The following is a 26,389-nucleotide window of genomic DNA, read 5'->3' on the forward strand; positions in this document are numbered from 1 at the left end:
AAGTTTGATTGATAGATGGGAAAGCAATATTGACAAGATAGTTAACGACACGCGACTTATGGGATAACCTAAACGGGAAAACATTTTTGTATCCACAGGAACGACTCCACCGCGAAACATTCATCATTTATTATCTGTTACGAGTCATCATTTATCTATCGCTCGTTATCCAACCTGCATTGTCGAGGACGTCATTTTATTCGGACAATACATGACGAATGGAAACCGAGCGTACGAATTACAACCTGTCATTTATTTTATTAAGCGAAACTGCCGCGTTTGGTCGATGAGTAATTGACAAATGATTCTTTATGTTTTATTCTGTACACGGCCCGTTTCATCCAATTAATAAATTAAGTTGACCGTGTAATGACCGGCGGTTTAAATAATGGATTGTATATGTTGCGCGTTTTGTGAAGAATGACGATGTATTTATTTCGTGTTAATAATCGTTGGAATACTGTTTTCTTGCTGAGATCCGTCGGCAGACTCTCAGGTGAAGTTCGCGTGACCGTAATCGTATTAAAGAACTGTGCCATTAAAATAACTCTGTTTAGCGGAGCACATACATACCTGCAAAGAACTATTCTACTTAGGTGAAATGATCGTTTGCGGTTAAATAATAAAAATTCCTAGCAACTGTTTTGTTATGAAAAACCTGATTAACAAAGGTGAAAATAGCATGGTCAATGTGTGGATGCGGTTTTTATTCAAAAAATTTATATATGTACAAAATTAAGTTACATTAACTTTTGTCTGCTATAAATTGTGCCGATTTTACACAGATCGTTTCACCACAATATTTCTTTGTGCACACTTTTATTTAAAGCGTCCAGAACCTTCAGTTCCAACCTTTCCAGAACCGTTTGTTATTAGTAGACTGCGGATATTTATGCAAAATAAAAAATGTTTGCATCGATTGTAGGACACAGGAGCCAAATAAAAATTGTATTCTTCTTCTAATAATCCTATTAAGCTGAAACTAATACGTTGATGTCCTTAAATATTTTTGAAATGGCCACTACTTTAAATTACAAATACCCATTTTTGTCATAAATGCATAAAATCCGCAGTCTAGTTATTAGTAATAGCAAATTGACTTCGTTATTCACTAAAACTCCACCGCGAAAGAATTCGTTAAACGAGGTATCACTGCAAAATAATAAAAAGGAGTTAACAGTAATTTGAATTTGAATTTGCCAAAGAATGGTGTCACTAGCGCCACCCTACGGACAACTTCGGAATTAGTTTTGCGCTCGGATTCGGACGGAAAGAGATTTGTGAAAAATGTAGTGATTTGTTGTTAAATAATATCTTCATCGAAGCTATAGATGTACGTGGTAAGTTTTATTACGTATTCGGCTATTATGAACATTGATCGGATTGATCCTCTCAAAAATCTCAGCTAATGTTCGCGGCCGCGACCTCGCCTAATGTTAACCCTGTGTCCAGGTGGTAAATGTCAATATCAATTCTATTTCTCCATTCTTTGACTTGAAATCAAACTATAGAAAATACAATTACTGTGCGATAACAATATTGCTCATCGCATAGGAATCTCTCTTGCACAAATAATGCAAACAACATAATTATTTCAATAAACCATTTGTAACGTTTTACAGAACGTCCTTTATTCTCGTTGTTCGTCAAATAATAAATATAATGAACCAGAGTATTTCGCGTTGAATTATATTTGCGTTTGTTAAAATAATTAATTTACTGTTTCAGTGGCCGCAAATGATCCTTGAATCATCGTTAATCATGGCTGCCGGCAAGACTGCTGTTCAACGTTTCGTCGGGTATGCAATTGTAACCGTAATTAACATTTTCGTCTAAAACCACGTTCCACTATTCATGAAGTTTGAGCAATTCCGTCGAATATTCGTTGGAAACAATAGGTTTCGATTCAGACATTCGAAAGGATTTTAATTTAAAAAATACACTTTATGTATATTTACAATTCCGTTCATAATCTTACACGCTTCAAGTAACAAGCACAAGACAATATTCTTTCCGAGCTAGAGAACAATTAGCAATATCGTTCCCACAGCTTTCCCTACTTTCGTTTACGCAAGAATCTCCCTCGATAAATATTCACGAGAAGACAATATAAAGTGACATTGAAATTTTGTACCGAACAGAATCAAGAGATTATTTCCCACCGTCTTGTTCCTTATAGCACACATCACTGAAAATCGATCGCTCGCCACAGTTATACCGTTCAGCGTTACAAATGTATTTTTATGCAAAGTTTACAAGCTTGGTACAGCGTATCGTTCGTTGCACGTACATTATAAATAATGACAACAGGATACACGGACCTTATTAATCCTACGATCGGTAATTAAACCTATTATTCATAACTCGACACATGGGGTGCGGAAAAATTATGCAAAGACCAATAATGCAATTCTACACCTTTGGATCGGTATAACTCAAGTTCAAAAAGTTATCAACATTATATTGATACAGTTATCAGTGTATTGATGAGACTATGGATCCAAAGGTGTAGATAAGCTTCTATTGTGACGATACGACTGCGGATTGTATGTATTTATAACACAAATTATAAAGCAGAACTAAAAACAGCGAAAACGACTAACAAGAAGAACTTACGGTACCGGAAATCACTTTGTAGTATTGGAAAAAATCCTAATGGATCTTCATTTTCAAGTAAAATAAGTTCAAAGTTTGGCACTATCGTTATAATGAACTGATTACTTGTTTTTCTCGAAAACGAAGGCTCATTAGGCAAAAAGTCATTAGGCTCGTCTGAAAAACGATTTCCAATGCAGTAAGTTCTGCTCTTGTAAGATTCGAAATAAATTTCATTCTAGTTCCTGTTTGTTGCGGTCGACGCACAAGATTTTTAGCGATGATCTTTCCACATAATTTCGAAGCACCCTGTGCAGTCCATCAAAGGGACGTCATCAATAGTCACTGAATTTCGAAAGATACACACTAGGATTCAGAAAGGATGTCCTCGAGCGTTTTGTCGTCATGCAGAGGCGAGTGTCCTAACGTAGGATCGCTCTCAAGAAATTCACGCAACTCAGTTTCCAGATCAGGAACACCGGAAGTCTCCGTCGTGCCCAACAGAGACGGTGGCGTTTGGCTGTGAGTCATACCGATCTGTATCTGGATCGGTGGTTGATTAGTATTCACAATACTGATCGGTTGAGTCTGTTGGCTGGTCGGGCTGAGCAAATTAGCGTTCTGAATGGGCGACGGAGTTGACAACAAATTCGCCGGGACCTGAGTATTGGTCGCTTGCGACAATAGATTATTCTCGGCTACGATTGTTGGGTTGTGTGTAATCGGCTCGACGTCCATGGGCTCTGGACCACCCAGGGGCGCTATTCCCATCGCCCTTCGCAGACCATCAACGGGAGCAATGGCTGATGGAGGTAGCTTCTTTGCTATTTCCGTGAGATTGTCCGTGATCTTGTCTGCCAAAGCCACTTCGTTCTCAGTCGGTTTAGGAACATTTGAAAGGTGAGCGGGCGGCGGAGCTGCTAGACGATCGTGCTGAGCTTGTTTCAAACGGCCGATCATCTGAGACGTGTCGTCCAAGCGAGTCTGCAGGGCAGCGCGTTCCTCATTTAGCTTTAACTCGTCGTCTACAAAAGAAAATACAGAATAGATTAGACATATTACCAAGACAATTACCAAGGAACCTAGAATACATTAACTACTATATAATTACCTAGATTCTCCAAGAAGTGGACATCAATTCCCAGTTCTGATAAAGTCTTCAGTTGGTCGATGTCAACCTTGACATTATCCATAGCAGGAATATTGCGATTCACGTCCTGCATCGGTTTCTCTAGGAGATGTTTGATCTTTTCCTCTTCTTCCCTCAGCCGTCGTTTTTCTTCAAGGAATTTCTTGGTTTTTCTGTGATCTCCACCCGTTAAGATATCCAGAAGATCGTCTACCATAGTTAATGTATAATCACAGTCTTTAGCGAAGTCTAGGATCGATTCTGCATACTGTACAGCCGTTTCGTCGCCATAGGTCTGGTACACCAGATCGGTTTCCTCTTTCGTTAAGTTGGCGAAGGTGGAATCATAACTTGGCGCATAAGAGCCAAAAGCACCGTAGTATAAGGGTTTCACCGGCTTGGACATGTTCCGCCGATCTTCGCGGAATCCTGCCAACGCGCCCGTGCCATGATTCAGTTTGCCAATGAGCTGACCTAATGATACAGGTCTCTGATTCGTTCCTGGTATCACACCGTCCCCTGGTACTATTATTTGCAAACTAGTAGTCCCATCTTTCTTTTGCCTGAGGAAACCCATCTTTGAATTCAGCCTTTTGAGAGATAACTTTTCTGAGGCCGCTTTCGCAGCGCCGCGCGCCTGCTTCAGGATCTCCTCCGGTGTCATGTCGTCGGGAATGGCTTCAAATTTACCTAAATTCGCTAATCTCATCTTTCTCTGGTTCTCCTTCCGAAGCTCCTCCGCCTCTTCATTACGCTCCTCTTGCTCTCGTTCGCGTTCGATCTGTTCTTCTGTGATCGGAGCATCAGGATTATTCGGATCTTCGGTTCCCAATTCGAATCCGAGTTCCTCTTTCGAAATGTCTTGCATATAGGTCAGGACAGGTCTTAGTTGCTTGAGCTTCTCAGGCGTAACCATCTTCAGGCCGACGTGCAACAGCTTCTTCGCTGCTTTGAAGTAGATCGTGTCCGGTTGGTTGTATGTGGTAGCATTGTCGCACATTAATTTAAAATCGTCTATAAATTCGTTTAGGTTCTGATAGCTATTGTCGTCTATCTTTTGCTTTATGGTACTGAAGTCCATGGGACTTGTGATAATCTGAGAGTATCCGGGCGCGATGCTGTCCGTGACCGGCCAAGCAAAGAACTGCTGCGGGTCACGCTTCTCCATCGACCTGAGCAAGTGTTCTAGCAACCGTTGAAGCGGAGTACGCTCCGCAATTTTCCTAAGAACGCATGTTCTGACCTCTCTGTGCGGAGATAGAGAACTGATCTGATTGGTAACACCACTGCCAACTCTGTGTTCTCCAGCGGTTGGATGTCTCGGAACTAACAGTTGGTGATTAGGAATCTTTTTGGGGACTTCGGCCAAGCTTTCGTCCGCGTCGCCGACCGACTCTTGACTGGACTCTTCCCTTCTCCTCTTCTTGTCCTTGTGGTGGTGCTTGTGTCTCTTGTCCTTCTTTTTCTTTTTCTTCTTGAGCTTCTTGTGCCCCATATACCTATCGTATTCCGATTCCTGGGTTACAGCGCAGTTAAGACCCATCTGTTGCTGGTAGACGCCCAAGTGTTGGGACAACATCGTTGCCTGGCTTGGTTCGTTAACGTACTCAGGAGTGCCGCTGCTACCTCCTACTTTTAGAATGAGCTTTAGAGTAGGGGGTTTGTCCGTGGTTGAATATTGCCCTTCTGTTACAGAGAAAAGAGTAGGTATTAGTTACAGCTCATCGGAACTGAGTCTGATAATATCAAACGTGTAGAAAAAATATAAAGCATTGAAAGCTGTAAATAATAATGATTGCAAATCCATGCATGCGATATAAGTGTCTTGCAGAAAATCATACAAAGGTGCAGAATGTTGTTGTAATGTAAAATACAGTGGCAGATGTTGCATCGTGTAATCTTGCAGGATCATGAGAAATGTAGTCTTAAATCAATAAAGTCTACAGGATATGAACAAAAGGGTAGTAGGAGATGCCGACAACAATAACAATAATAAAGATGACTTTATGAACAGGACAGTGACCTTGTTTTCACATTCAACAAACTGGAAGCGAGATGGAAGTAGCTTGTTTCAAACTAAATAAACCTTGATAGAAGTATGCAATAAAATAATTCTTGTCTAGAATTATAGTATATTGTATTGCAGGAATGATCGGGAAGGAGCTGTTTAAATCTTAAAAATACCTCACAAGGAGGTAAAGCAAAAGCACGAAGGGCCGTTGTTGCCATAATATATAACAGCCAAGGGAACTAAGTGATTGAAGTGCAACAGACAAGTCAATGTAACTGGAGAAGAAACAATGAATCTTTACAACCGAAAATAGACGACTTCAATACGCTCAAAGCGACAGAGATCTTGTTGCACTTCAACTGATCTTAACAGACAAAAAAAAAGGTACTGAAAGGGTTTTGGGGCATTCGAGTAATTTCGGAAGCACAGCTAGTTTCTGTCGTGCAACCAGTCCATGTCCGTTGTTACACGTCACTTACTTCCCCGTCGCACCTGTCGCTGTGGAACCTTCGTTTATACTTTTGAATCCACCTCACTTCTACTCCAACCCTCACTCTCAGTTTGTCCTTGGTGAAAACGCAGTCAATATTCCTGTGCATCATTAAACGATGAGTACAAGAAGGATTCCAATGAAAATGTTAGAGAGAATATAACAATCGTGTACGATCCTTGGGTTTAGGGTACGAACGCTCTACAAGAATCTACTTCTGATAGTACTCTTTTCATTTGAATCCTCGTGCAGTCAACGCGAGCATTGACAGAAGATGATGAAATATTGTGATATCGTATTCAGTGCGACATGTTAACAATTATTCGGATGTACACCAACAATAGCAAACGACCAGCTGAATATCGAGTGAAGTGAGGGCAATCGAGAAAAGACCCGTTAGCACGATGCGTCACGCGGCCAGGAGCGAAGCAACGTAAACAATCTGCAAACGTCTCGATAACACCGGGAAACGTGATAGCGAGTTGTCAGTCGCGGGCAATCGAATTCGATCGACGGATATTGAGAAAAACGATACTATCGTGTATATACTCGAGGCGCCGTTTGAACTCCGAAGGCGCGTTCCGAAGACGTTCGAGCCACTGTGCGATACGGTGCGGATACGGTTATATCTATGGTGACCATACGATAACGCGACGACCTACGGTGCCGTGGCGACGTCAAGAAACATTGAACATCGGCGAGATACGACAAGACGATTGAGATATGCCGGAATCTAGCCCGGTCCTCTCACCTTCGTGCCTCTCGCGCTTGTGCTTTTTGTGCTTCTTCGAACCCATGGTTTGCATGTCCAGCGACAGTTTCGCGGATTATTCTAACCGGCGGAGAGTAAACACTACGTCGTGAACCACCACGGAACGCGGTTTGCGAGTCTACCGCGCTCCGTTACGTATGTAGACAGTACGGCGGCGGCCATTGAAGACGTCACGAAACTCCAAGCCGTTATGGTGGATGCACGTCTCTCGTTTTCCCCCGCCCGGACACCATTATTCACCAGCTGCACTATCATGGCGGCGCGTCACTCGGAACCGCGCACGATTCAAACGGTAGAAGCGTTATAACCTCTCTGTAAATCTGTTTTACTTCTCAACATTAAATTTGGCAAAATGCGAATAATTATGGAGGTGATCGTTAATTATATAACGTGAAGCAAGTGGAACTAGGTACGATGTATTCGTGATATTTAAAGGAGGAACGAATACAGTGCCTCCACAGGTCACAATCATGGCGGCACACTGTTTGAAAGTGGCGCGCTATGCATTATTTCGTAAGAAGAAATTTGATGAAATGCGAATGAAATTTGAAATGATTGTGAAATACTGATCACAAATCAAAATAAATTAAGCACGGTTTGTTCGTAATATTGAAATGCAACTGGTGTAGAGCATCTCAGAAGTTACAATCATGGTGTCATGTTCTGAAGTCTGGCGCGCGATTCAAACTCATCTGAATGTCAATGCGCTGTTTCGTCTGCTTTTTGTTTCGCAGAATGAAATTTGACAAAATGCGAATGCAATTGGAGATGATTGTTAATTATTGAGCACCGATCAAGTGAAATTAATTGCAACTTATACGTAACATGTAAATGCAACTGGTGCATAATACCTGAGAAGCTATCATGGCGGCACGCTGCAAATATTGGCGCGCGATTCGAACTGTTTCAAGCGACGATGCACAAGAGACGCCGCGATGCCTCCGCGAGTTGCCTTTCTCAATGGAAAACGTGAAACTCAACGAAATGTCAATGCAGAGTTGCAATCGACCGTTAATCACCTTGCACACTACCTACTTCCACACCGTTCTAGGACCTCCAGGGACGTTTACACCTTCCACTAGTTTACGATATTTACAAGACAGTACACAAACGGCCTCTGTACACCGGCATCCCGGTATCACCACAATGCACCCGATGTCATATTTCTGTCGGTTCAATGAATTCCGCCCACAGCTACTCGAGCGCATCCAATTAACCCGTTAACCGGCAGATTTTATCGACCATGAACACACACATACACATACACAAAGGACACAGAGAAACACGATCGAAGATGATTAACAAGATCCGAACCATCGTATCCCGGCGATAAGCGAGCTGCGCAGCTTGCCGCGAGCATTACTGTCACTGATCCCCTCCGAGAACAACAAGAAATATTCAGTTGCATACAAACTAGGAGAATGAGGACACCAAGGGACGCTTTACGACCCGCATCTCATCGGGTTAATCTCCTTTCGAAGACGGAAGTGCAGCTAATGCGCCGGGATGAGACGTGCAAATCGGATTCCCGGTCGAGTGCAACTTGAACAACCTCGAAGAATCCCGTTCGTTGATGGAACGATGGACTGATGTCTGACCGGCAGGGCGGAATGCATCGACGACTGGACGGGGACGCGACGTTGTGTACGAGGCTTTAAAGGCGAAAGAGGAGCTTCCTAACCTACAAGAGACGCTTCGAGTAGCAGCACTTACCGTCCAGCGAGCGACAAAACACTCGACCGTATTCACAGGCACGCTCTTCGAACCGCTGGAGACGCTGGACACCGGGTAGCTCGGGTATACAGACGAAAGGTCGGGTCGCTTGGGCTGCGTCGACGTCGACGGCGACGCGATTAAAGGGGCGACGATCAGCTGTTTCGATAAAACGCCGAGAGAGCAACGAAGAGGGCGACCAGCCGAGAGAGAAAACCTCCTCGATGGCTCCTGGGATCCCAGGAAAAAAATGAGCGTCGCGTACCAACGGGAGAGGCGTCTCTGTTCTTCTGGCCTCTGCTTCTAGCCCAAGCTTCGACGAACACGGACGGTGCTACACAGCTCGGTATCTGACTCCCAGTCCCTTTAAACTGGCAGCACGCGATCCACCGACTACCATGTCCTCCTTGTTCCCACTTCGCCGACACGGGAAACCGCAAATCCGCGAGATTCCCTCCGGCTAGATCGCAACTGCACGGGCGTCGACCATTTTCTCACCGGTTTGATGATTGGATCGAGGCCGGTACGTTCAGCGGGTTCAGCCGAAGCCGATTCACAACGGTTACGAAACGACCGGGCGTGTACCGGACCGAGCACTGCCGAGGAACACTCGAACCTGTCGCATACTCGGCCACCGAACGCCGAGAGATATTAATGACGTGCATACGCCGCATTGTTCCACCGAACAAAAGGGATGCCGCGCGACAATGGTCGACTTCAAGGACTGGGATTCGAACGATACCCGGGGAATCTTCGGTGTAACTTCGCTCTGACGGAGAGCTACGCGCGCTTGCAGTATCTCTATCTTTCACTATCTACATTCTGCATATCTCTCTCACTCTCTCTTTCTCTCTTGGTGCGACGTTGCCTTTGATCCTTTGTGGTATTTAGGGCTCGATAGGGACCGAGAACTGGTGGAATATCGATTTTGAGACTTTTGAGGCTCCTGTGAGCCACCTTCGTTCCGATTAACTGTGATAGGATCTATTTTAGTAGCAACAGGAAACCAAAGATGATGTAATAGCTAGAACTCGGATGTTCATGCAAATTTTCAGAAATCCTATAAGCAATGAATTTCTTTCGTCCATTTGAGGATCTTTCTGGGTCGATATGGAGAAAATACCTGACTTTACAACTTTTGCATTAGTTCAATATAAACGTTTTTATGGGTTTCAATGGTAGCACAATGGATTACGATTTTGAATAGCGACAGAAAATTATTAGACTTTCTGTATGCAAAATACAAGACCGTAGTTACGAGTGACCCTAGTATCGATTACGTTAATTTTACGTGCATTGTTATTTGCAGCTTGTATCGTACAACATTCAAGAAGTTAATGGGATTTCTCTGTTACATTTTTCAGTATTGTGCACGGAAACGTTTTGTACAATACTGTGAAGACGTTACTGAATCATCGCAGTAAACGTATCTAACAATACATGCTGAGAGTCCAAAAATAAAATAAAATCTTACAATCTTTGAGGTACGAAAACGTGCAATAATAGACGTCTTTCCTTAAATTAAAAACTTGATTAATATTTTGATGAACACTAAAATAAAAAATTGCATGTACTGTGCACCGGTCTCTTGCTGTAGGTATTATTTTATGCGTTGATAAGAAAGATGAGTCGGCGAAATGTAAAACAGTAGGCTAAAAAATACGAATAAATCATTTCTAAATAATCTAAATTATTAAAGGAGGACAAATATTTCTATTTATCCCCTGACTCTTGCAATAAGCTCAGACAAAATTTATCATTTTGCGTTAACATCCACAATCCACTTCTTGCACAACGAAATAAAAATGCAACTTACGAAATAATTCAAAATGGTGGTTTGCACTATTTAAAAAAAAACGTGGTAATAAGAGTAAAGTAAAAATGGACAGGTACACGGGTTTCCGTACAAAAAGCCAGGATTTCGATTTACACTGTTCGGAGGAATCGATTTTCCGTGTAAATCGGGGGATAGAGGTGTAGCGAGGATATTAGCGAATTTATGTTGTGATTCGCAAGTGTTATGATCCCGCGCTTTATTGTGGCAAAGATAGCTGATGTTATCAAAGTACTTCGGAAGGCTTCATTATCCGATCCATCGTATAAATTGATTTACACGAAGAAAATGCGCGAAGGTGCGCATATATTTCACCGGGGCGGCCGCTTTTAACGACACCTCGGCGAAAAGTAATTGCCTGTTCGAGAGATCGTGCGGCGGCGTGCTCGATAAAAGAGCTTCTCGCATATCGGCCGTTGGATAGAGTAGTAGCTTTTTACGATCCGTTGCTACGGTTATTACCTCCCGTTGGTAGCCGAATGAATTTTTAAGCCCCCCCTACCGTACAGTACGTGCCCACATATTCGAATCTACCGTGCGACCTTTAACGTCCTCTCTTTTTACGTGGACTCGAGGGATGTAAGAGTGACATTTGCATTGTGCTGGGTCTGGGAAAACCCATGTAATATTACAACAGGGGCTGCGGTTTTATAACAACTCTAAATGGCTGTCTTCTTCATCCTATGAGGGACACGATGATGCAATCCTTGAACCCTCGGACGGGTCACAAAAATTTTTCGGGAATGGTATAAAAAAGATGACTTCTTTTATGAAGAAAATATTTATTTGTTAATTTTTGTTTTGAAGAACATGTTTTTTTAAATATGCATGTCCCGCGGACTATTAGAAGATATTAGGGTGGTTCATAATCCTTTCAATCTTTGTAAAAGACAGTCTCTCGAGTGCATGCCTCACTGCCTACTTTCCCGACTAATTCGTGCAACGCGAGACACTACACATACCGAATTTCTCGCGACAGTTAAGGATTGCGTGATGTAAACAGTCTGATTTGTAATGCACGATGGTGGGTCGGCTGATAAAGTCCGTTCACACTAGACACGGAGAAACACAAACAGAAACTGTCGACTTTTGAACCCCTTTGTCATGTAATTTCGCATATTTATGCAAAATCAAAATTGTCTGCATATTAACTACCACGTTGGTCATGATTGGCACATGGACATTAACAAGTTCTGCACTCAAAATGACAAATTATTAGACTATTTCGTTATTATGAATTTATTAAAATACAAGACTGTGCAGACATTAGAATAATTTAATGATGTTACGTCATTCTCGACTTACTAAAATCATTCAAAGAGGAAATGCACTTTCCTTCAACTTCCGTTTCTCACAACTGACATGAACAATTTCTGTTTTGCAGAGAGATCCTCTCGCAGTTGACAAATTCAGCAAAACAACTCCAAAATCCATCTATCCGAACAGTCTTCCGTTTCCTGCTGCCACCTAGAACGGGATCCGTGCAACCGCGACGAAAGTTTCGCGATCGCTCATGCGAACGAAAACGTAATATAATTCGCGTGCACGGGGACGTGTTTATCGGCGCTGGTGCAGCGGCCATGTAACCCTGAATTATGGGGGACAGGGTTTATGAATCATGCGCTCTCTCAGATACGCTAATTCGACAAGAGCGTATGGAACTGCAACGTCTCGAATCAAGAACACCGAAACAATGCTTTCGAAAGATCCCGATCTACGAAGTCCACGATACGGATTTGTATGTTGCTGTCTGTTGGACAGAGAGATCCAATTGACAATTACGTGCCCGAGCATTTCGCGGCGGTCGCACTTAAAGAGATTCCGCGATAATCAATACTCTCAGCCGCGTTAACACCGTGTGACTCTTTGTATGTGCAAACGTGTCGATGCAACGGGCCACGGACGGTCATTTGCATTGCTAACGAATCACTAAATGCATAACGGCTAGTATTCGCTGGGTTCAGAATCGAAGACTTCTTTCGATACACTTTTGTTCGAATTAGCTCTCTGTTGATTCGCAGAAGTTCTGAGAAATACTGGATTGTGTACTCAGGTGGATGCATCTGGATCTGATCTGCGACTCTGCTTGTGCAGTTGCTAGTTGCTACATTGGTAGTGTTTTTGCGGAACTGGCACGGGCGTAACATCGCTCTCGAGGGCCATATGCACATGCTATTCAATTTAAAAATTATTTCTACCTCTTGATTTTTGAAAATAATTTGGAATAGTTACTACTATCTATTGATCTGTGTATTCTATTTAGAATTCTCAAAGTTAAGAGTATATGAAACCGTTTTGCTTTGCAAGTTCATTTTTAATCTCAATTTTTATGAAATCTTGTGTGACCCCAGTTTTTGAGGCTCCGAAATTTCGCTAAATATTTTCTGCCCTATACCTAGACATGGGTATGTCACTACGTACCTAAATTACCTGATGGATCAGGTATATTATAGTAGTTTAAAAAATGTTTGTTAAACGGTGAAGAGAAATCAATTTTCGTTTCGAATGAAATTGACTCGAGCACACACTAGGGGTTGAACGTAGCAGTGCACACGACAAAAAGATGTTGAGTGACTTACCTAGACCGGTTTAAGACCCCAACTCTATCAAACGTATACAAGGTGTTCCACATCGAAGCAAACAGCTGTAATATCTACGGCAGCTTATCTCAAACGATAGTGTCATGTAAACAATGATTCAATTCAATTTCACTATGAAGATATGGACGGAAATATATATATATACTGATACTAGTCTAGCATTGGCAATGATCTTGGCAATGTTCTGTGAACGGGGTTAATGGAAGCCCTTGCTTGTATCGAGTCGACAGTGTGTCGGTGTCGAATGGAATTTTTGCGAAATGTGAACTAAATAATGGAGCGAGTGTTAGGTCACTCACGTTAATAAATATACCAAAATTTTTCTTGCATTGCAGCAGGTTCCAATTTGCAAAATTCAATAAAACGAAGATTTTAAGTAGATCACACTGTGTACATTTTATTAGGATTTTATTTAGCATTTTATTAGGAGACTCCTAATATTTAATCAGTGACGTTTGCAGTTAGTGACCAAGATCAGCAGTGTAGTAACAACATTTTGGACATGTCACGAATTTTAAATGGCACAATTACGAGCTGTATTTCAGGAGGGTCGTAAGTCGCAGCACAAGGGTGCTCGCATAAAGCAGCAAACTGAACTCGCACCCGGTCGTTCAGCTTCTGACTACAGTGTACAGTCTCTCTTATCACTTTGTAGCGTATCTCGTTCGGCAGCAGTGTATATTTATCTATACGGAACTACGTACTGAACGGAGTTAATCATAGCTTATACGTTCTACATACATTAAGAAATGTATTGAAACAAACATACTGAACGAAAAAATGAACGTCGTTTAAAAGTCCGAAGATAAAATACTTTGATATAAATGTATGTTTTTTACCGAGTCGCTATTTATAAATTTTATTGGATCATTTGTAATTATTTCTTTCAGATAATGAAATTAATCGTATCGTTAACGACTACGTAATGATCTCGCAAAAGAATATGTTTCTTAAAGTCAAAATAATTCGCAAAAATTTTTGACGACTCAAACGATAATGCAAGGCGTTTTCTTCAATATGTAAGAGTTATTTTAATTCTACATGAGACGAGACTATTTATAGTATGCGGATCTTATGCAGATTTAAGTTTTTTTAAGATTAAGTGGCAAAAACGGGAGGCTATTTCAGTGCTCCTTTTTTGTTGAAAGACGTAGAATAGATCTGTATTGAAGTTTGTTAAAAAAATGCTTATTTTGCGAAGTTCCATTCAGTAGCATTTGCTATAAAATAAAGATCGACAATCTAAGTAGATTGTATAAATAAGCTGCATCCATAGCAAAATACTCAATTTACTAATGTTTACTAATGTAAAATTTCCAAGTAAGTGTACACCTTATTATACTAGAAAAAAGAAACAAACACACCATACATACATATTAAATCATCACTGGCATAATAGTAAATCACTTTTACTATTCCGCAGGTTCGGAGTCATTGAAGACGTTGGTATCAACACAAAAGGAACCTCCTACAACATTCATTCCACCTCAAAACAAAACTAATCCACCCCTTCAACCCCAACAAAAATTCAAACCCTCACAAAATCTCCACAAAAATTCATCACTAACCACATCACCTTCTTATCCACTTACAATATCTAACCATGATCAAATGCACCTCACCCAAACACCTTCCTGATCCAATCTGTCTCCAGCAATGCCTCTCTCTCAACGACACAGCATCGGCGTAGCCACCACAGCACACCATGCACCGAGGCGCTCAGCACTACACCACCAGAACCACATAACGCGCCGTTAACTTCCCCGGCGGACGGGCGCAACACAAAGGGCTCGGTTTCAACTTCGTGAACGATCCTCGCCACGGTGATTCACAAGGCTCGGCCTCCCGGGTCGCCGTTGACAGCCAATGGCGTCCGCTGTCGGGTGGTCGGCGTCGATTGTTACGCTCCTGTCTCTAACAACGGTGCGACGACGGCAGCGGTAGAGCCACGCGTTGGCTCACGCATTGACGCACTCTCATGCACGCACACGTGGGTACGTGCATCGTCTGGTTTCGTTCGGGTGTCGGCGCCTATGGACGTCTGGCAGAGGCGTCGTAACCGCGGGGGCCCCTGGCGTATGGGCGTGCAGGGAAACACGCGTGTGTTCCGTAGCTCTCCGCACACATCCGCACACGCACACATATAAAACCCGGCGATCAGGCCGAAGCCACGAGCAGTGCTTGTGACAGCGCAGCCGGCAGTTCCCAAAGCAAAGGCAACGGCCACGGTAGCGAGCGCCGCGCGGTTCGTTCGTCTCGTATTGTCACGCCGACCTAAGTCAGCGTTACTTAGCTCTAAAATCTAACACCGCTAGCTAGCGACCGTCAGTTCAGCGAGAACTGTGTTGACAGTAACTGTGTGACTCAAAACTGCATACTATCATTGGTGTCCCTGGAAAACAAAGGCAACCGGTAGCGAGTGCGGTTTGCTCGTTTCGGAGTTGCACGCCGACCAGCTACAAGTCAGCGTTCCTTACCTCTAACATCAACTAACTTTGTTAGTAGAACTGCGTTGACATTGGTGTTACTAGGAAGCAAAGGCGGCCCCTAGTTGAACCATCAGCTAGCTTTGTCATCTAGGAATCATCTAGGAAATTTTACTCGCAGAACTATCACTGGTTCTATCACAAAGCAAAGGCAGCGGCCACCATAGCCAACGTTTCACGCGGTCCTGATTGAAACCAACAAACCTAGACTCAAACATCAACTTTGCTAGCTAGCTATATCGGAAGTTCAGCGGGTGTTTACAAGCACTACATACTAGCGCTATTGCAACGAAAGGACACGGTAGCCAGTCAAAACTGTATTTACAGTACTACTACAAAACAAAGGCAATGATCATCATTAGCTAGCGCCACGTGGTTCGTTTGTTTCGCAGCGTCACGCGGACTTGTTCCAAGTAACTAAAAATAAGTCTTGACAACAACCATCGGTTAGCTTTGCTTTATTATCCACCGTCTGAAGTCCAGCGAAAGTCAAGTATTCAAAATATCCAAAAATTTCATTCACGGAACTATCACTGGTGCTACTACAAAGTAAATGCCGCAGCCACGTGTTGGCCGTTCTTGACAACAACAACCATTACTCAACTTTGCTACCTACCTACGTATCATTGGAGGTTCAGCAAGAACTGTATCGACAGCGTGGTTTGTTCGTTTGAATTCAACGATCCTGACTCGACCAACATCGACCTCCGTTAGCTACCCTTCATCGAAGATTCAACTCGAACTGTACTGGCAGTAGCCGTGCGATTTAGAGCTGTACTCGCAGTACTATCACTGGTAATACTACAGTGCACTAGGAGTCACGTGTCTTTCGTGCCGGTGCGTCCCACAGCCGGCTCACCTTTGTGCGAGCGATAAAGGAAAAGAGAGCATCGCGAGAGACACGGTCACCTCCCCTCCTGCCCGCACACATAGTGATTCGCCTCTGTGTGTATGTGTGTGTGCGAATATAAAAGCGTGTGCAGATAGCGGCGACCCACGTGTTTCTTTCTTTCGCGATTCGTCGCGTTCGCCCCTCTCTCTCTCTCTCTCTCTCTCTTTCTTTCTTTCTTTCTCTGTCTGTGTTGATCGTATTCGTGGTTGTTGTCAGAGGCTCCCATCGCAAAAACCACCGGCCAGAGGCAGCAGACTATCATTGGCGAATGGAGAACGCGTTCGCCAATCGACGAAGACGCAAGTGTTGCCCCGGTCACCGTCTAGTTTGTTTACCTTGCGCTCGGTCAGAGTAGCAGACGGTGCATACGACTCAGAGACTGTAGGTGCACATAACGGTGCAAGCAAGAGGTCGACAGTGCATACAACTTCGTTGAGACAGATTGAAGGTGCAGGTAGTGTTTTTTTCTGGTGTTGATCACGGGTGTGGACCAGGTTCATAGCGAGGATTATGGAGCGGTTCCGAGTCACGCCGGCTAACAGCGCGCAGTTCGCGCAGCAACAACAGTCCTTGGATTATGGTGAGTGAACATTTTAAGATTCTGGCATTAGTTGGTTAACACCTTGCCCTACTCGAGTCAGGCTCGTGATGAAGATTCTGAACTAATAAATGTGTTATTAATTTGGAGAACCATAGGCATATAATAGATATAAATTTTGCACATGAAACAGTAACAGGATAAAAAGGATTGACCAGTATCAGTATATTATCATTAGACTGCGGGTCTTCAGGCGAAATAAAAATTGTCTACATCTCCTTTAGGATATAGGTGTCACTAAAAAACATTTTCTCGTACCATTCAATTCTTTCAACCTTCCTAACTTCTCAAATTGCAGTCACTCATTTCCAGTCACTAATCACCAACTTATTGGAATTGTTAAAGGAGGAAACCAAGTTTTATTTCATTCCAAAATCTTGTAATTGAAGAAAATTTTAATACGCAGCGTAGAACATTCGAGGGGCAAAGAAAATTGGTAGAATTCGAGGGACGAGGGTTGATAGTTCATTACGGATGGCCGTGTTTGAGAAGATGTGTCGTCCATGTATGACAGAGCAGACTGTTAATGGGAGCGAATCGACTGGCTCCGTTAATTGATTACTTTCGCCGGGCTAAACTGGAAGCCCATTACGACGCCTCCTGGCATCGGGCGAGGATCGATCGACCTTGACGCGAAAACCTTTAATTCTGTAGGCCTGTTCTGTAGCCAGGCCTGTCGACACGAATTCTGCACCGTCGCCGATTTCAGAGAAACGAGTGGAGCGAGCGTGTCTCGTTCTGAAAAAAACTCTTTGTTGTTGGACCCTTCGCTGGTTCGAAGGGAAATCGGTTTTCTATGACATGCGGGTCTGCTTTGCTTTTGGAGAGCTCGGGGGAATCGGTATTTGGAGACTGTCTCGATACCTGAGACACCGGGGAATAATTGTTTACTCCATTTCGGAGGAAACTCGGGGGAAACCTGAGGTTTCGGGCTGGGATGGGACGTGGGGAGGAGGCGGACAGGTATTGTGACCTTCGAATTATCCCGGGACTGCTATTCTAAATAATAGAGCCGAGGAGAGAGCTAGCAAGAAATGGAAAAGGAACAAAGAGAGAATTGAACGAATTTATTTTTCGGTCGTTTATTAATTGTCATAAATGCATAAAATCCGCTGTCACTTTTAAAAGGACGATCACTTTTTGAATATTGTACCATACTTGGATTTTTCGGAGAAGTTAGACCAATTAGTGTCGAGTATATGGGAAATCGGGAAAAAAAGTCATAACTCTTAAACTATGCAATTTTTGAGTAAGGTACCTTAATACTGTTTTAAATAAAATGCAAACGCGAATCGATTGGTATATAAAAAAAAATTTTCCTAATTATTAAAAAAAATTTTTTTTTTCAAATGCAATAACTTTGTTTTTTATGTTTCTTTTATTGAGCTATTTTTGATGGACTTGTTGAAGTCGTCATTGTTCCGCGACGGAACATATTATATAAATAATACGCATAAACCAAATGATATATACATATAATACAACACACAATAACAAAAATACTACTACAGAATATTATAAATATAATATGTAGAATAAACACAAATACTGTAGGAAATGAATTTATAGATTATTAATATTTCAGTTTCACGTCTGATACTTCTGACCACGACGGCTATCGTATTAGCAATTGAAAATAATGGACTGTATATTTAGAATAACATAATGAGTAAACATATAGTGTCTTATCGTTTCGCGCGGACTCAAGTGGAAACTCGATAGACTACGTTAAAGGCGTGGACAGCGAAACATTTGTGTATATTTATGGAATTAAGGTGGTCATATCAAGTCTAATGTGCTTTAAATTAATATAATACAAGATCTCAGAGGAACCTTTTGGTACTTTCTTTAATACTGAATTGAAAGAGATTGTGTAAATATTTAAACAATTTTAAAACTACATATATAATTTATAAGAATAAAATTGAACACACACACATATGTAAGTACTTATCAAATGGCATGCGTTTAAAAATAATTGCAACAAATTTCTTCGAAAGACTACGCAGAAAGCCGCCGAGCGCGAGCGTCTTAATATGGTTTTTTATTATTTTCTTCATTTGAGCAAATGTGAGCAGTAATACTGTAAAAAAATTCACGGGTGTCCTTTGATGTACTTTTTTAAAAACTCTAATCAAAGTTAATAAGTGTTAAACATAAAAAATTAGGACAAATTGCGATTATTTAAAAAAAAATTTTTGGGAGATTGAAGGTCTTATAATGCTAAACACGCCCTGTAAAAATCAAATTAGAAAACCAAATAGCTTGCGAGAGACGCATGTTTAAAAAAATGCACAGAATTTGACAGTAAAGTTTCAGCCTCAATTTTAATAACAAATTGATTTATTCAGTTAAAATTTAAGGCAGTTTTAGAAACTACGTTTTGTTACGAACATTTTAGGATACATAAATTTGATTTTCGGACTTTTTTCCATTGGACGACACACTGTGCGACGTGAACAAAAATTTTGGAAAAATTGCAATTGCAATTACAAAGGAAATGCTACACGTTTATAACTTTTTTTATATAGGCTTACATTGAAAATTTAAAAATTTTGTAGATCTGTATCAATCATGCATGCTCTGAAAATTTCGTCAAAGTTCACAAAACTTCAGTTTAGTATTATCGATTATTAAAATTTTATCAATAGCCTTTTTTGCGAATTTGTGCCCCAGCTAATGTTTCTTATCCTTGAAATCGAGATCCCCGATCCTGAAGAACCGTCAACGGCAGACAGTTCGTCTCACGGATCGTTTCGGAGTGCGCCAGTTTCGAAGGGAATCGGCTTCCCGGAAAATCTCAAACGATCCCTATCGTGCCTGTAAACGTCGGCCAAGTTCGTGCTTGCGCATTCTCGCCGATCCCCGTGTTACCGATATCTCACGTTACCGATCGCTATCAATCGCGAAACACGTCGTCGGAAACTACACACAAGGTATATGTAGCAGCAATAAAATCGCAACGGTTGGGTACGCGTCGATCACGAACAAACGAGACGTAAGACGCAACGTAACACCGTTTTTCCAGCGGGAACGAGATCACCATATACTATTCGATAACGTCGCGAGGACGTTTGATAACCGTCGCGTCGGCGTCGCGTTACCGACTCTCAGATTTTTTCACGCTGACTCAGGAATCTTTGCCGGCTTCACCTTTATTGTCCTTCTGACAGCTTGGTTGTTCAGGTGGAAAACAGGCTCTCTTTTTTGAAAGATTTCTCTATTGTTGGCGAGACGGATTTTTATTCATTCAAAATTGTCTGCTAATAGTAGGTGGATTAAATTAATCTCATGTTTCAGCTACTCATTTTTATCATAAATGCATAAAAATTAAATTGTCAAAGCAATCTTCAACCCTTAAAACTCGAATGGTGACTCCGAGAGGCGTCACTAAAAATTGCTATATCGTTTTTCGAAACATTGTTGGCATTATTAAATTTGTTTGTATTTAATAAATTATAGGCATAACCCCTTTTAACATTCATTCGAACACAGTCCAGGGTCTTACGACGTTGTTGCTTTTTTTTTATTTTTGTTGACAATTTGTGCACTTGATCGGTCTATCGGGAGAAATTCGGATCTTTAGCGTAAACTTTTGCGTCAGTCGCGGAAGAGAGTCGTCGTCGTTGTGCTAAAGCAAGGGGAATGCTTCCAGCGATGTGTTTACCCTTGATCCGAATTAGCCACGCACTCTCCTCTTCAGCCGTTTCCCTCGAGAAGCTGACGTAGTCTGGTGAGTGGACCGCTTCTATTCCTACGTTTCCACGTCGCATTGTGCGCTAGTCCCCGCCTAATAGGCGTATTTACCTCCCTCAACCCTTTCTCGATTTTCAATCCTTTTATATTCTTTTCAGACATTCCAACTATTTATAAAATTCCACCAATACTACGACATCGTCCATTGTACACAGAACTTTAATACACCCCGATCATTGTATGTCTGTTATTAAATTAAAATATTGGAACATCTTGGATAGCTCATTAACAAGAAAAATATTTTTCTAATAATTCTTCTTGGAAATAAAATAATGATGCTAAATTCGTGTATTATGTTTCATCATTCCGGTGCAAATGCAAAATCTGCAGTCTAGAACAATTGTCTGATTTCGAAGTTGGGTTTGAAATAAGGGGTTGGAAATTATTTTGCGGATTGTGTGTGTTATGCGGGTAGTTTATGTGCATGAGATTTTATTCTCGCGATACGATTCCGAAATAGTGTCTATCAAGCGCACAGTGAGGTGGGAAGATCTATAGATTCTGCAACGCGCGGGAAACGATCAACGATCACTTGTGAGCCCGCGTCAGAGGGAGCAGAGTCACGCGAAACACCTCGTTCATTCTCGCCCAAGCCATTGTTGCACACCGGCAATATTCAGAGCAGCCGCTCCAAAAATAAAGTATCGATGTAACGTGGCAATTGTCAAGGTCGGCCACCTTGATTCCACCCGGATCACGGAGATTTGATTGGATCAGTGTCTCTCAACCACCCCCGGGGGAAAAAATCCGCACCCTCTATAGCGAACTGGATCTACTCCGACGCAAACCTCCATTTCTTTGTTTGCATTCCAGTCGGAGCTCTGTGACTGAATTTTTAAGTAATATCGAAATGCAAACACCTTTTGGTTTTCTCAAGTTAACTCTAGATGAACATTCTAATCTTGTGACATCGAATGATTCACCATTAATAAATTCAAATATGTCAAATATAATTTTTGCATTTCACTTATTCTGTTCCCTTAGAATAAAGAAGAATAAAATATTTTTAAAATAGTTCTGTTTCAAATAATTTACATTCCATTCCACACATGTGCATTCTACGGTTAAAATATTGCTATCAACGTTAGAGTGAACATGAACTTACGAAGGACATAGAATTCCTATTTCTCGCACTGCATTATTCACGATAGTAAAGTAAATGTGCAATGCACAGTTCTGTGTCTTGTCGTAAATTATTAACGACAGTGAAGGAAATGTACGAGTAACACAGAATTGCTGTTTCTTGTAATATATTATTAACAATGGCCCTGACGAGCTTAATCGACAAAGGCATTACAAGTTAAAGGGTCATTTATTTTCTCAATTGTTACATGAAGGGTTGAAATGGACTCGAAGGTTAATAGCAGTGCTTTCACCGCAATTAATCCCGTTTATCTCGTTCATCTCATTTATCAGGAGCTTTAGCTTCGCGAGCGAATCTCGAAAGCGTTCGAGATTGAATAAATTAGCGGTAAAGCCATTCGAGATACAAATTAAAATAATCCATAACGAGATGCACGCGTTCGGAGGTCACCTATCGCTCGTCGACACGCTGAACTCCGGTAATATCGGTCTTTACACAGCATCCCTTGTAGTACGAGCCATCGTTGACCTAGAAACTAGATTCTGGATGGCGACGGTCGCATGACACGCGTTCATTAAAAATGTTTTTCATTTGCCTTCGCGGGAGGGGTCGTCAACCCCTAAGCTCGCGTTATGCGCGCATGATAAATATCCCGAAAAAAACCCGCTTCACCAACTCTTCATGCTGTTTCCTCTACCAGCTCTTTCTCTCAATTTTTGTTTTTTCAAACAGCTCTAACTCTCAATTTTTATTTTTTCTACCAACTCTTTCTCGCAATTTTTATTTGTTCCCTCTCTTATTTTGACTATTCTCAGTCTTTAAGCTTCCCCCGTTATGAGGAAATGACACACAGCAAATCTAAGACGACAGATCTATTTTGATACCTACATTGACTGTTACCCTCCTCACTCCGTTCCTTATTCAGCACATTACTATCAGCATCCCTCGTAATGTCTCGATTTCCACCCTCTCAGTTTTCTTTTACCTTTTCTTCCTCCCTTGGTTCACATAAGAATCACTCGTGGTCCCTAGGCTCCCTCGTTCTGAGCAAACGATAAATAGCTGAAAGAATTTATACCACTGATTTTCTCTATCTACTCGGCCTCTATAAAACTAACATTATCTCGAGTCTCAAACTTTCTATAATTTTTCTTTTTTCAATCGCATGAGAACCACTTGCTCCAAAGTTCCCTCGTCATAAGCAAACACCAAATTCTAAAACTAACCTGTCCCACTGATCCTTTTCATCCCACCTGCATTCTCCGCGCCTCTTACTACCATCACCAACCAAACACCTCGATTCCCACCCCTCGATCTTCAACCCCCAAAAGACCCGCAACGAAAGAGAACAAGATCATTCTCCTATTTTTTTTCTCTCTCGTTTCGCATGAGAACCACTCGTGGTCCCTCTAGCCGGTCGAAGGCTGAAGTTCGTCGACGAGAAACCCAACGGTTCAGGGCGGGGTGCAAAGGGGCAGCTGCATCCCTGCTACAAAAGCCGAGGCACACCGAGGGGTCGATAATCATGCAACCCCACCCTACCGTTGGTTGTATTTCGCCGTACAGTGTCTGCGATCCGTGCACGTGCTGGACTTGTGCATCAACCACCCTGCACCCCTCTCACCGATATATAAACCAACTGTGTATACTGCATCACCTCTACCCCCTCCTCCCTCTATCCCTCTCTGTCCACCCCCGCAACCACCCTCGCGCGCGCGTTGTCTGTCGACGAACGTCACGGTTAGGTGGCGTGGAAAACCAGTGGCAACATGTAATACGCGACGCTGTAACGAGCTTGTTAATTTCACCGGGACAAAATTAATACCCCGTTATTAATCCCTTAATCAAACTGGGACGAAACGCGTCTAGAGACGTCCCGCGGACGTTCGGTCGGACGTGTTTTGTTCACGGTTCGCCGGACGTTTCGTTTGGACGTTGTTGCAGCTCAACCCTTTTCTGCGAAATTTGTTTGCTCGGGGTGGTTTCGTGGTGGGGGTAGTTTTTCCATCCCCTAGCGCACACGATGCAGCGTACACTGAAACGTTGATATCGGCGTATGAATAATTAATGCACGAAATGAAAGACGACCTGAAATCATGTTATGAATGTGGCAAATTTTATGCGGTTACAAAAATTGAATTTACTCGGATTTATGGTATCCACGCTTTTTGATTAAAAAGTAGATGTAACAGGACATGATACTTTTGTCATATTATGGTTACAAATAAAACTAGCTATGGAGGCTTAATGTCGATGTTCGACAATTTTTCAATTTTTTAGTATTCATATGTGTGTAAATTGAGGTACTGAAAATTAGATTGAAAATTATTGACGTATAAGATAAGGAAATATGGGAGATAGGGCTGTGAGGGATACAAATATGACAAAATGGAGGAATGAAGTGAAAGAGTGCAAGGGTGAAGTGTGTACTGTGTAGAATATCCACTGCAGGGCAAAGTTTGAAGCGTGTTATGGTCACAGAGAGGACGTAAAGTGTTCCTTCAGTTGATGTGTGTATTCATTGCAAATATTATTCGATAGTGAAAGACACAATTTTGAAGTATTAATTACTAAACTTCAAACCTGACATTACATTTTATTTTCTTTATGTAACAATTCCGATGAAATTTTACTATCTCTAGTTACCGTCTATTCTCCTGTCTCTATTTATCAATCCGATAAAACAAGTACATTAACTTCAAGGGTTAATTAGATTGCTTTAATTATATGAGAATTTTTAGTGTTGATTGTGAAAATAACATTTTACATCATCTCAAATTTTTTGTATTTTTCGATATGGACCACCACGAATGATCAAAAATGTATTATAAATACCAAAAAAAAAAAACGCTTGAAAAGATCATAATAAATTCGAGCACGAGAGAACGTCGCGACGCCACGCGACCCGTGAGCCTCCACGTGATTGCGCCCATTTGTTACTGTATGTTGCTCGGATTGCATATACCGTCTTGTTTACCAAGCAGCAAGACGTCTAATAAGGCTTCGTTCCCGCAGAGATTCCGAAAGTCTCACATACACATACATACACGTGACCCTCCGGTTAACAGAAATAGCGTTGAAGAAGAGAGGCGAGATTGAAATTTCCCTGGGAATATTTGTCATCGCGGCTTCATGTACAATCAGTCCGTTCTTCTTTCGCTTATGTCACAGTCTAAATAGAAACAGTTTCGCGCAATATATTGCACCCTTTGTCGGGGTGTCACGCGAGAGACGTGGCGCCCTCAGACGAGCGAAACTGGAGCGTGTAGCTTCGGGCGAGGGATAGAAACCCTTTTGCTTTGTCGGGATACGGTCTGCCTTCGTTGCAATGCACAATACACCAGTCTAAACAATCCTATCTATTACGCCACTCTGTGATTAGCGGACCGGATAATGATTCTTACTAATTATCTTCTTAGTTATACCTGCTATTCTGCATGTCCGACATTCTGTCGATCAATTTTGCATCATTCCTCGAGCGATTGAAACACTCGCCTCAAAAATATGTTGCGGAGGTTGAAGCTCTTCTTTGAAAGGAGATATGCAACCCTAATCTTAATCTAAATTTTATATGTGTGTGTGTTACAGTACTCTCCTCATCTTCTCTAGATACTCTAATTACATGTAATATTATAGTTCACTTTTAAAAATAATTTGCAGCCAGTTAATCGATTTTTCTTCTGTGAGATTGCAATCTTCCACCCTTCTTTGAGCGATCAATCCCTAATTTCGACCCTGAAATACTTCATGAGGATACAGTTCCTTCCCCGACGGGATTAAGCTCTCTCGAACCATTATACTCTATCATTAATGTACCAGAAAATAATCTTCTCTAATATTCTACTTATTGTTAGTTATTCCTTTCGTAAACTTTATAAATCGATTTTTCATCCTTACTGTGATAATCTTGAGACATTGGACCTGTGATTATCAAGAATATTTTATGAGGACTCCTCTTTGACAAGATTAAGTCCTCTTCGAACTTGGCACACTATCCTAACAAGTTTAATATTGTTCATCACATTACTTAGTTATTACTAGACAGCGGATTTTATGCTTTTATGACAAAAATGGGTAGATGTAATTGAAAACGGTAAAGCTATTAGAAGAATTTAAAAATACTGTTATATTATTTTTTCAACCTATGAAACATATTAAGAAAGAAAATAGATCTCTATTTCACTCCAGTTCGTTGCGATTCAGGTAGAAAATAAATATATAATCCTTAAAGATCCGCTGTCTAGTTATTACTAAACCAGAAAATAATCTTCTTAAATATCGTGAAACTTGCGAGCTGGATTTTCCTCTCTGTCGCATTTTTGTATTATGTTTCGTCCGATTAAATCTCAAGTTTCATTTAAAAAATTCTTTATGGGGATCAGACTCTTCTTTGACAGGATTAAGTTTTTACCGAGACGAGATACACAAT

The 26,389-nt window shown here is 41.6% G+C and overlaps 2 protein-coding genes and 1 long non-coding RNA gene across 14 annotated transcripts in view; 2 read left to right on the forward strand and 1 right to left on the reverse strand.

The window, feature by feature from the left end:
* The first annotated feature begins 888 nt into the window (after nucleotides 1-888).
* LOC143210637 (uncharacterized) lies at nucleotides 889-14,561 on the forward strand. The gene is made up of 3 exons (XR_013009306.1): nucleotides 889-1,340; nucleotides 1,729-1,799; nucleotides 11,929-14,561. It is a non-coding gene; the product is annotated as an uncharacterized LOC143210637 (long non-coding RNA).
* On the reverse strand, nucleotides 1,924-14,909 carry Brd7-9 (Bromodomain containing 7/9). 7 transcript variants are annotated; one of them, XM_076427668.1, is made up of 4 exons: nucleotides 8,711-8,850; nucleotides 6,215-6,326; nucleotides 3,707-5,410; nucleotides 1,924-3,620 (listed from the first exon to the last, which is right to left on the reverse strand). In XM_076427668.1, the coding sequence occupies exons 3-4, from the start codon at nucleotides 5,301-5,303 to the stop codon at nucleotides 2,962-2,964; spliced, it is 2,256 nt and encodes a 751-aa protein (XP_076283783.1). In that variant the 5' UTR covers nucleotides 5,304-5,410; nucleotides 6,215-6,326; nucleotides 8,711-8,850; the 3' UTR covers nucleotides 1,924-2,961. The 7 variants fall into 7 exon arrangements, with proteins under 7 accessions (XP_076283783.1, XP_076283784.1, XP_076283782.1 ...); XM_076427669.1 differs by lacking the exon at nucleotides 8,711-8,850 and adding an exon at nucleotides 7,849-8,681; XM_076427667.1 differs by lacking the exon at nucleotides 8,711-8,850 and adding an exon at nucleotides 6,977-7,819.
* Nucleotides 14,910-15,299: 390 nt separating this feature from the next.
* The window catches only part of Kcc (solute carrier family 12 member kcc), a 197,055-nt gene continuing 185,965 nt past the window's right edge, over nucleotides 15,300-26,389 (forward strand). For 2 of the 6 annotated variants that reach the window (XM_076427657.1, XM_076427660.1), the window contains exon 1: nucleotides 15,300-17,102. In XM_076427657.1, coding sequence (XP_076283772.1) covers nucleotides 17,033-17,102 — 70 coding nt within the window. In that variant the 5' untranslated portion in view covers nucleotides 15,300-17,032. The remainder of the gene's footprint in view (nucleotides 17,103-26,389) is intronic. The other 4 variants (XM_076427658.1, XM_076427662.1, XM_076427659.1 and 1 more) reach the window with 4 other exon arrangements.

This window comes from Lasioglossum baleicum, chromosome 7 (assembly GCF_051020765.1).
Source record: "Lasioglossum baleicum chromosome 7, iyLasBale1, whole genome shotgun sequence".
Classification (NCBI taxonomy): domain Eukaryota; kingdom Metazoa; phylum Arthropoda; class Insecta; order Hymenoptera; family Halictidae; genus Lasioglossum; species Lasioglossum baleicum.